The 10,577-nt window shown below is 32.6% G+C and overlaps 1 protein-coding gene across 1 annotated transcript; it reads left to right on the top strand.

The window, feature by feature from the left end:
• The first annotated feature begins 422 nt into the window (after positions 1–422).
• On the top strand, positions 423–749 carry LOC136271910 (putative sensory transducer protein YvaQ). Its single transcript, XM_066072493.1, has one exon. The coding sequence runs from the start codon at positions 423–425 to the stop codon at positions 747–749; it is 327 nt and encodes a 108-aa protein (XP_065928565.1).
• Positions 750–10,577: the final 9,828 nt, after the last annotated feature.

The raw sequence follows: 10,577 nt of genomic DNA, 5'->3' as shown, positions 1-10,577 counted from the left end.
TGTGGTTGATGGGGTGGCAGATGTGGTGGTTGAGGTGACAGATGTGGTGGATGGAGTGACAGATATGGTGGATGGAGTGACAGATGTGATAGATGAAGTGGCAGACGTGATGGATGAGGTGACAGATGTGATGGATGGGTTCACAGATGTGATGGATGAGGATACAGATGTGGAGGATGAGGTCACAGATGTGATGGATGATGTGACAGGTGTAATGGATGGAGTGACAGATGTGGTGGATGATATGACAGATGTGGTGGATGGAGTTACATGCGGAGGATGGAGTGACAAATGAGGTGGATGAGGTGACAGATGTGGAGGATGGAGTGACAGATGTGGTGGATGGAGTGACAGATGTGATAGATGAAGTGGCAGATGTGGTGGATGAGGTGACAGATGTAGTGGATTAGGTCACAGATATGATGGATGAGGTGACAGACATGGTGGATGGAGTGACAGATGTGGTGGATGAGGTGACAGATTTCATGGATGGAGTGACAGATGAGGTGGATGAGGTGACAGCTGTGGAGGATGGAGTGACAGATGTGGTGGTTGGAGTGACAGATTTGGTGGATGAGGAGACAGATGTGGTGGCTGGAGTGACATATGTGGTGGATGGAGTGACAGATTTGGTGGATGGAGTGACGGATGTGATGGATGGAGTGACAAATGTGGTGGATGGATTGACAGATGTTGTAGATGAGGTGACATATTTGGTGGATGGGGTGACAATGTGTTTGATGAGGTGACATATGTTGTGGATGAAGAGATAAACGTGTAAAAATGTGGTGAATGTAGTATTGCTTTTACATCCCTTGAACATCCACGAAGACATGGGCAATCACAAAATCAAATTAAAAGATCTTGTAAAAATATTGTGGTCCGAAAAATGGGTATGTATTGAAAGAAATATCAACACGCAGGCATGTTTAGGCTTCCCGATGGATTTTACAGCGATGTGTAGAAAGTCACTTGTCTCTATTTCATACGATATGACGTCATAATTGAATTTGACGTCACGATCTGCATTCCTGTCGATAGTTCTCGGGGAATGTATCTTAACGTTAAAAGTAAATTATATCATACCACTGTAAAACCGCATGTTTCCTTTACATAGATGCTGTCATTAATGCTAGACGTACAGAATTCATTCATATAAAAAAAACAGTATCAAATAATCGGCATTTTTTAAGCTACGTTTTAAGTTAAGGACTTTTTATAGACTAGTGGTTTGGAGACTCTCCCTGCTACATGTAAACAACTGAATAAAGAAATTTTAATGCATGTAAAACCAGCTTGGCGCAGGTTAAAGATCAACACAATTTTAGAATATTTTACGTAAAATTAGTAGAGAATATAAGTACCAATGTGAATCGTGCTTGGGAAATCTACGGATTTACCCTAATTTTTTGTAAATCACTTTTGATTAGTAAAAATGTGCAATATTTTGATGATTTTGTGGAATGTTTAAACAATATCTTCAATTAACGAAATATCTTTTTCTTTCCCAAGCAAGCACTTCAAAGTATATGACTTAACAAAGGATTTTTCTTAAAAATATGTATGATTTAATGCCATTAATCACCTGCGCCGATGCTATTTATATAGATCGTTTGCAGCATTAGGATTCGCTCGTCACGTTATTACAAAGAACATATGACGTAACAAAAATGCTTCAAATATAATGTTTAACATCGGTGACAATAAATGTAACATAGATTTTAAGAAATACTCCCAGTCGAAGTATTTTGCGATGATTCAAATAATATCGTTTTCCACCTGCATTTTAGCATCGTGACGCCTTAACATTGCTGCGCAAGAGGTCTTCCACTGGTGACTTTAAAATTGTGGAAAACAATATCACAAAGGGCTGGGCTTTGAAAGGAAAAAGGGTGAGCGAAAGATTCTCAAAAAAAGTTTTGTGAACAGATGTTCAGGCAGGACAAAAAGGACACAGATATACCCAAATAGAGGCATAAAAACAAATACGGTCAGCAAGAGATAATAACAGTTATCGAGTTTTTTCTCCAGAGGAATGGTTGTGTTCACAGCAAGTTCAGGGATTATTCTGCAGACTCACTCAAACGTCCAGTTTTTTACTTGATACAAAAAAGAGCTTGATGACAACCTTAATGAAGTTATTGAGGTAATTGCTCGTCAAGAGAATGAAACAAACTTGATTAAATCAATTTGTGTGTAGAACAGTTTTCACTGGGTAGTGATGAAGTATCGGAGTTAACTCAAATGCAATCTACTATAGAAATTTTATTTTACTCGAGTACTTAGACCCACAATTCCACTTAAACATTAATTTACATAGAATGTTTTGATGATAAGTATATAAAATACTCTTAATAATGGTGGACATAATTGCATATTTCGATATCCATTTACCTTTTTCTTGTTAATAGCATTGATCAATTGTGTATGAGGTTTATTGTGACATATACATGTAGTCATTAGGTAATGTAGATTGAGAACTGTCATCTGTAAACAAGTTCATGTATAATGCCTTAATCAGGCTATGTATAGACATGAATATCTTACATGCACAAGATGTATTATTGTATATATAGTTATTTTTTTTTATTCAGTCACTTTTTGCAGTGGTGAAAGCATTTTATGAACATCTACATTTATTATGAGTTAATATATAGGTATATGCTTAGGTGTAATATTTAATGTAACACATTATGAATGCACGTACTTATAAATGTACTTGTACATGTACCTTTGCTTAATATGTATATCAATATGCTCTATCAATTGTTAGATAATGTGACTGAATATTTGCATAGACCTAATATAATTGTCATGTGTGTGTACAATATTTATCTAACATTAAGACCCAAATGCAACACATAATTTAATACATGTGTATTTCATTTTTCAATGACCTTTCTGCACTTAAAATATTAGTTAACACCATGGCTATTGATGAATTTTCATTTCCCCATTTAACATTACCTTATATTTGTGATAAACAATTATGGCTTTATCAAAATGATAAAAATCTTTGACACCGCAATTGTTTCTTACTGCTTGGATTCTGTGTTTTGTATTTAAAAATTGCATTTTAATGTTCAAAAATGGGTTTTTCTGTACTACTGCTTGGGTGAGAACCTAGTAAGTTGCAAGAACTTGTGTTCGAACCCTTTGTATATGATACCGAGCGCAGCGAGAGGCGGGCGAAGCCCGCCTCGCGAAGCGAGGATTAATGGTAACACGTATAAATAAGAAAATCAATGAAAAATGAAAGTTGAATCAGGGGTACTAAGGCCAAAAAAATTTTCTTCAAGCCCTGGGCGCCGCCATATTGGCAGCCATTTTGTTTTTAAAAAGTTAATTCGATCATTGATTGACTTATCGATGTTTATTGCCCTAAAACTCGATTAAATAAGTTCCAATGTTTCAATAGAAGGTTATTTGAATTAAAAGAAATTAAAAAGGAAACCAGATAAGTTTCAATAGTGCTTCAATCAAGAAACACGACTTGTTCTATGTATGTCTTATCAATTATCAGATGGAAAATAAAAACATTAACGTCAAGGAACTGATCTTTTAGATTCTGAATAAAGTATTAAATTTTATTACATTGACATTCATGTGAATTAAATTGATGAACAATGAAAGAAGAAATAAAAAAAACTTCGGAATCACGTAACTCTCTTCGGCTATTTCCGAAGACAAAACTTGAACGTTTTACGTCTGAAATATGACGTCATAATGTAGACTGAGCACGCGACGTTTAGTTTAAATTTGACGAATGATTTGAGTAGGCAACCATGCAGGCGGATCCTTCTGTGTGCGTTTTAAATAAATTATATTATACAAAAATCAAACTGCACTGTGTTAAATCTGCGCTCGGTCCAACGGTCACACCGTTTACATATTATATACAACAAAATATGTTCAAACCACTGCTTGGAAAGTATAAATAGTGTTCCCACTGAATTTCTTTGTTTCTCAAAATTTCAGTACTTTGCTTTATAGTAATAACTCATTTTGTCTTCAGGTGAAAATTTATCAGATTTTATTAGAATTTGAAATTTATATTAAAATGCCAGAATTTATTTGTTATGAAATATATGCCAACTTTGATGAGGCATATGTTTTTATGAAAAAAATTCATATTAAAAAATCGGTTTTGTAGAAAGAGTTTAATGTGTTTAAGACATTCAACATATTTATCTAATCAGATTTTATAAATTAAGTGGTTTTACAGCTTATTAAACTAAACACTATATTGTGCACAATCGGTGACTTTTTTGCACTAAGCACGCTCCAAATTTAACTAAAAGCAATTTTCCTCCTTTTTAGACATACTATGAGCTTTTTATTCTGCATATGTTACATTCGTGGAAGAATAAAGCAATACACTCAATTTATTGAAATCCAAGACATTGCATGTGCAAAGCACTGTCTGATTTTTCCTTGGACAGCCTCTTAACAATACATCCACGTTTGTTTTAAAGTTTTTGTCAAAAGTGCAAAAGTGTCTTACCTCTCTAATCTCAAGTCAGAATTTTTCACTTTAAAAACGACTGCCAACTTTACGTATTTATATGAACCCAGTATAGGCTCATGTGTTTAAACATTGACTTTAGACCCTCTACTTTGGACTGCCATTATGTTTGGGGATGTGATTCATGCATATGTTTATTTAAGTTAAACACGGCACCTTATTTGTTTATCTATCTATTTATTTATTATTTTTTTTTTGGGGGGGGGGGTATCTGACTGTAATGATTTTCTCAATAGTGATATTACATTGACGAAGACAAATAAGAAGACGTAGAAACTTTATAACAAATTCATTAAAAATTTAAAAAGATCGCTATTCATAGCTTCAAGTTATGGCTAACGATGGCTTATGTCAAATTTCTTAGAAAACCGGCTACGTGTTCCTAAAATAGTGCATTTTTGTTCATTACGATTAAAATAACAAATTCAACCTTAACAAATGAGCAACAGTTTTCATTAAGGTTGTCCGACCCTCAGCCTGAAGGTATTTTTTTCATCCATAAAATGTTATTTTTCTTTCAAACTTTATTAATAAAATAAAATAAAAAGAAATCTTTTTTATGAATGGTAAATATAGAGTGCATGCTTGAACAAGGAAAATTTGTTTGTTATTACTTATTACTCTTGTCTAGATACATCTGTGATTAAAATCGTTTGTTTGTTCATGCATACGCTCTATGTTTTCTGAAAGAAAACTGCTTGAAAACAGGCTATTCTATGATAAAAATGCAAAAATCGCGGATAAAAAGGTTTGTCTTTACTGTGTCATACTTCTATATTGTGGGCACTTAATCAAAATGAACACTATGTATAAACATTACATATATACATATATATATACAAAGAAAACAAAGAATTCCAGTAAAACGACATTTTAGGGGGCCATTTTAGGCCCATATCATATATAGTCCTTTGTCTATATAAAAAGCAGATTTATGGTACGAATAAAAAAATTCCGGATGATTTAGAGTAATCAAACATTGCTGAGGATCGACGATTGTTTAAGGGGCATGGTCACGATTTTGGTCAAATTTTTTTTTTTCGATTTTAGTGTTTACATTGCTTTAGTAACCAAAATTTGAGTGTCATTCGCTGAGTTCAAAGCAAGTTACAGAGCTTACAATTCTTTACTATGTAAACAAAGCTTTTGTTTACATTTTGAGTGTTGATGTAAAAATTCTAGATTAAGGCTTAAAATGAATGTGTTAAACGTTAGGAACTGTTTAGCTTAAAAATAGATTGTTTACGGGTAAATTGAACCAATGTAAACAAAAACAGAGCACGAGCCTTGTTTACATGACAAAGAATTCTGAGCACTGTATATTGCTTAATACTCCACGACTGACTCTTAAATTGTATTTGATCATTTGAAATGCATTCCTTAAGCATTGTAAATAATTAAAACACAAAAATAAAATTTGATCAGAATCGTGACCATGCCCCTTTAAGTACTCGTAAAAAGGAAGAAAATCATACCAAGTTTAATAATATCTAAAGCCGTCTTGCACTTGAACTTTTGTATTTAATTTATAAACCTGGAAGGTCTCTCAAATCAATACACATTTCAAACACGCAAGTGATCCCAAAAGGGAAGGTAACTCTTTGAGCGAGTACTCTTCTGATATAGGCGCGATTTTTATCACCTAATCCAAATAAGTTTTTAGATATGTTTCAGCAGTACATTATGTAAATGGTTATTTAAACATAGTGTTTCTGTTTTATGTATTTAAAAAGAGACAAGATGGTTACGATGATTTGTCTGCATTTCCTTTGTCGTAATTATCGATGTAAACAAAAACCATTGTGTATCATTGTTCTTGATTTACCGCATTCGAGGAGTTAGTGATTTCTTATTTTTTTTAGGAATTAGAGAAAAATATATTAGCGCTAAGTGCACAAAATTATTATTAGAGGGGTTGGGTGTCAACCTTTGATGTTTTTCTCATAATATAAAACTGAGATATGGAGTATTTTTTCATTATGATTTAATGCATTTGCTGCCTTTGCCCAATGACTGCATATTCTATAGCATTGCACGGATCTTTAAATATTATCTTGGGGGAGGGGGGTTCAAAGGGGTAGCTTTATTTTATTTGCCAGGGGCCAGGTAGCACGACATTTTTCTATGTAAAGTGTTAATTAAATAAATTAGAATTTTCCAGGGGTACTTCAGATCCGACCATGCATAAGACCATTTCCCCTCCCACATAAGCAATCAACATTTTTTGTACCTTTATATTACACTTTTTTAACACTCATTACAATTAGAATTACAGCTAGATCTCGTTACGAGTAACGAGTAGCTCTTCCGTCCGATTTGTTTTATATGATAAAATGAAATATCAATACTCTCTGCCAAATCTGAGATCCAGTTGAAACTAGGTTTTTGTCTCGAGACCGGAAACGGACGAATAGAAGTGATTAATGAAAAAAGCTGGTATTTTTTGTACATATGCGTAGTGTACATAATTGTTTATCAGACTAGATGAAACACCCAAGAAAATCTATTAAACTATTAAAAAATATGAATTGTTTGAACTCTTCCTGTGAGTACCGGAAGTGACGGTTGACAAAATAAAACCCCTTAAACACATCTTTAATCAATAGTCTATCATTCATAAAAGGTTCGTGTCTCAATTACTTACAGTGACCAAAACCTCGCGGGTATCAAATTCATAAAAAGGAAAGCTACACAAGATAATTGATATGTCTCGCTAGAAATAGAATATGTTTGCGTATTTAACATTATATAGTTAACATATATAAGATCGTATACTAATATATTCATTCCATGTAAAATAAATAAAATAAGGAAAAATAACTAGATCTCGTTACGAGTAACGAGTAGGTCATCCGTCCGATTTTTTTTATTATGATCCGATTAAATATCGATACTCTCTGCGAAATCTGAGATCTTGGTGAAACTAGGTTGTATGTCTCGAGACCGGAAACGGACGAACGGAAGTGATTGATAAAAAAAAAAAAGGCTGGACCCAGGTATTTCTCGTACATTTGCCTAGTGTTCATCACCGTTTATCATGCTAAATGAAACAACCTAGAAAATCTGTTAAACTTGTTAACAACATGAATAGTTTGAACCTTTCCGGTGAGTACCGGAAGTGACGGTTGACAAAATAAAACCCGTTAAACACATCTTCAATCGTCTATCATTCAGAAAAGTTTCGTGTCTCAATCACTTACAGTGACTAAAATCTCGCGGGAATCAAATTTGTAAAAAGGATTTGCACTTAAGATATTTGATATATCTCACCGAAAGTAGAATATATTTGCTTATTTAACATTGTATAGTTAACATATATAAGATAATGTACTGATATATTCATTCCATTTAAGATAAATCAAATAAGGCAAAAAAATCCGGTGACGACCGGAAGTGACGACAAATCAAACAAAATGATGTAAACACAGATGCATACTTAGGGCTATTGTGCAACAAAGTTTGGTTGTTCAAGTCGTCACCGTTTTTGAGATCTCGTGAAGTCATTGTTTTTGTCTCTTGACAAACGAAAATGCTTAGTGAAAATAAAAGTTAATATTTCCTAAACATTAGACAACTGTACTTTATTGTTTATCAATTTTACTAAAATTGTCAAAGAAAAACAGTTAAATTTTCAAACAGCTTGATTTGTTTTAACTCTTCCTGTGAGGACCGGAAGTTAAGGTTGACAAAATGAAAGCGGGTAAAAACATTTTCTATAAGATTAATATCTATGTAAGTTTCGTGTATTGATCGCTTGATTTTCTGAGATGTTGTGGGTAAAACATTTATTTAAAAAAGGCTATCTGAGATATTTGAGATATCTTACCGATAGTAGAATTTGTTGTTTATTTAACATCAAATAGATGACATATGTAAGAATTAATACTTATACTTCAATTCTATATGAAATAAATTAAATGCAAATAAAAAAAAATTTTTGAAGTGCTTCCCGTGACGACTGAAAAAACGAAATAATTTAAAAACATCTACAACTATAGGTCTATAATCCTACAAAGTCTGAATGCTCAAGTCCTTATCATTTTTGAGATTCAGGGTTTTCTTTACATCATTTTCATCTTTTATATCCCTAGGATAAATGTTTGGGTAAATTGTCACCAATAAGAACATCATTTATGTAAATCCCTAACAAAGCTGAGGTACCAGCTTAAATGAATATGATATTTCAGTGAGTTTAACTTGTAATCATATTTATCTTAATTAATTGATTTTTAATAAACATTTCATTATGTTTAGATATGCATTTAGATTTTGCACAAGTTCAAACACAGCTTTGATACACCTTTTCGGTTTCATTTGAAATTATTAGCATCATCACCCCTAATATGTGATAGTTTACTTGCACCCTTTATTTGTCCCCAACCTGACCTTAAATATACATCTCTCTCTCCATCTCTCTCTCTCTCTCTCTCTCTCTCACTCACATTAGTCTTTATTGATTTTATACAAGAATGCTATAATAATGCTGGTGCAGTCAGTGTGAAATCATACCACGTAATGTTGATATGTTGATGTGCAATTTGTAATCATGCACTATTTATAAATTGTAGGTTTTATTCACGTAGGTTTAATTTCAAATATTTTAAAACATGAAACCATTCATACATGAAGATGCTTTTTCTAACTGAACTGTCTCATAGAATTATCAGATTTTTCATTATTTTAATGACCATGAATTATTGTACTTATATGTCATTACTTACATTTTCTTCAAGCCTCTTTTTTTTTTAATTAATGTGAACCTTTTCAAATTACTCTTCAAATAAAAAAATAATTATTGGAAGTTATACAAATTTGCATGCATAGAACAGATCAACAGTAATTTGAACAATTTATGAAAGATCTACTTTGATTAGAAGGGTAAAATGACCAACACTTTAAATATTATATAAAAGTTACACATACACATTCTAAAGAAACATACCATATGACTATCTATGTAAATTCTTCATTTAAAGAAAATCAGATGGAGGGACATGCAGTTATTTGTTTATTATTTCTTGGTTTTTTTTAGTAGCAATTTTGGCAATGATACAAAAGTATACATTTGAATATTCTGAATGATATAAAAAGCTAGTAGTAAGAATTAATGTGCATGAACATCCTATATCAACTGGATGAATGTGTAAAAAATATAAATGAATTGTCATAGAAGAATTTTCAACACAGCAGAAACGTGTTTTTGATCAGCTGTTCGTCAATTTTTAGAAAACCAATCAGCTGGTTATAATCCTTTAGCTCTACTGATTTTCAGAAAATCAAATCAGCTGTTTTCACAGCTTTGTAATGTATACTTACAAATTGAAAAAAAAAAACAGTTGTGTAAAGCTAGGTAATATCAGTACAAGTACTATAAGCTGATTCGTGTCGATTGGTTCCTGATGAAAATGGTCGACAATTTAAAAAAACTGAAGATAAATCTACATGTACATTGTATAGATAGTATATAAATGTAAACGATGCATTCTCTCCTTATGTTTTTAACGAAACAACACACTAAGTACATCAAAAATTCATCAATTGTGTAAAATCACAATGAAATATTTATTTAGCTATCTGGTACTTTAAAAATGTGTATATTTATTCTACAAACCTGATAAATCATTAAAAGATCGCTTTCATCGGGAATACCAGCTACACATGTTTACATCAAATATAGCGTCTGTCGAACGCTCTTAGGATACGACGGATGTGTTATGGAAATGTTTCTTTATTCTCATTGTTGTAAACCGATAAATACACACATAAATGGCTTGTAGTTCTATTCTTTTCATGAATTATTAAATTAGCCGTATTTTTTTGTTAAACTGCTGTTTTCGGTATATTTTCCATATATGGAAATACAGAGGCGGGGCAAATATCATGACGTCATATATCATTATCACTACATTACCATATCAAAACGATGTGTAGCTTATCTGTCCTGCATTTAGATTTACTCTGGGTCTGCTCCAGCAAATCCGGAGTAAACCCCCAGCACACCCCGAAAGTAAACCCAGGGTATACTTGGGTTCAAAATTCTGTTATGGTGGGT

This window comes from Magallana gigas, chromosome 9 (assembly GCF_963853765.1).
Source record: "Magallana gigas chromosome 9, xbMagGiga1.1, whole genome shotgun sequence".
NCBI lineage: Eukaryota > Metazoa > Mollusca > Bivalvia > Ostreida > Ostreidae > Magallana > Magallana gigas.
This window is presented reverse-complemented; position numbering and strand designations above follow the sequence as displayed.

Bases quoted from the DNA above. Each gene is read 5' to 3' on its own strand.
- LOC136271910 (XM_066072493.1), top strand. From the start codon at position 423: ATGGATGAGGTGACAGACATGGTGGATGGAGTGACAGATGTGGTGGAT.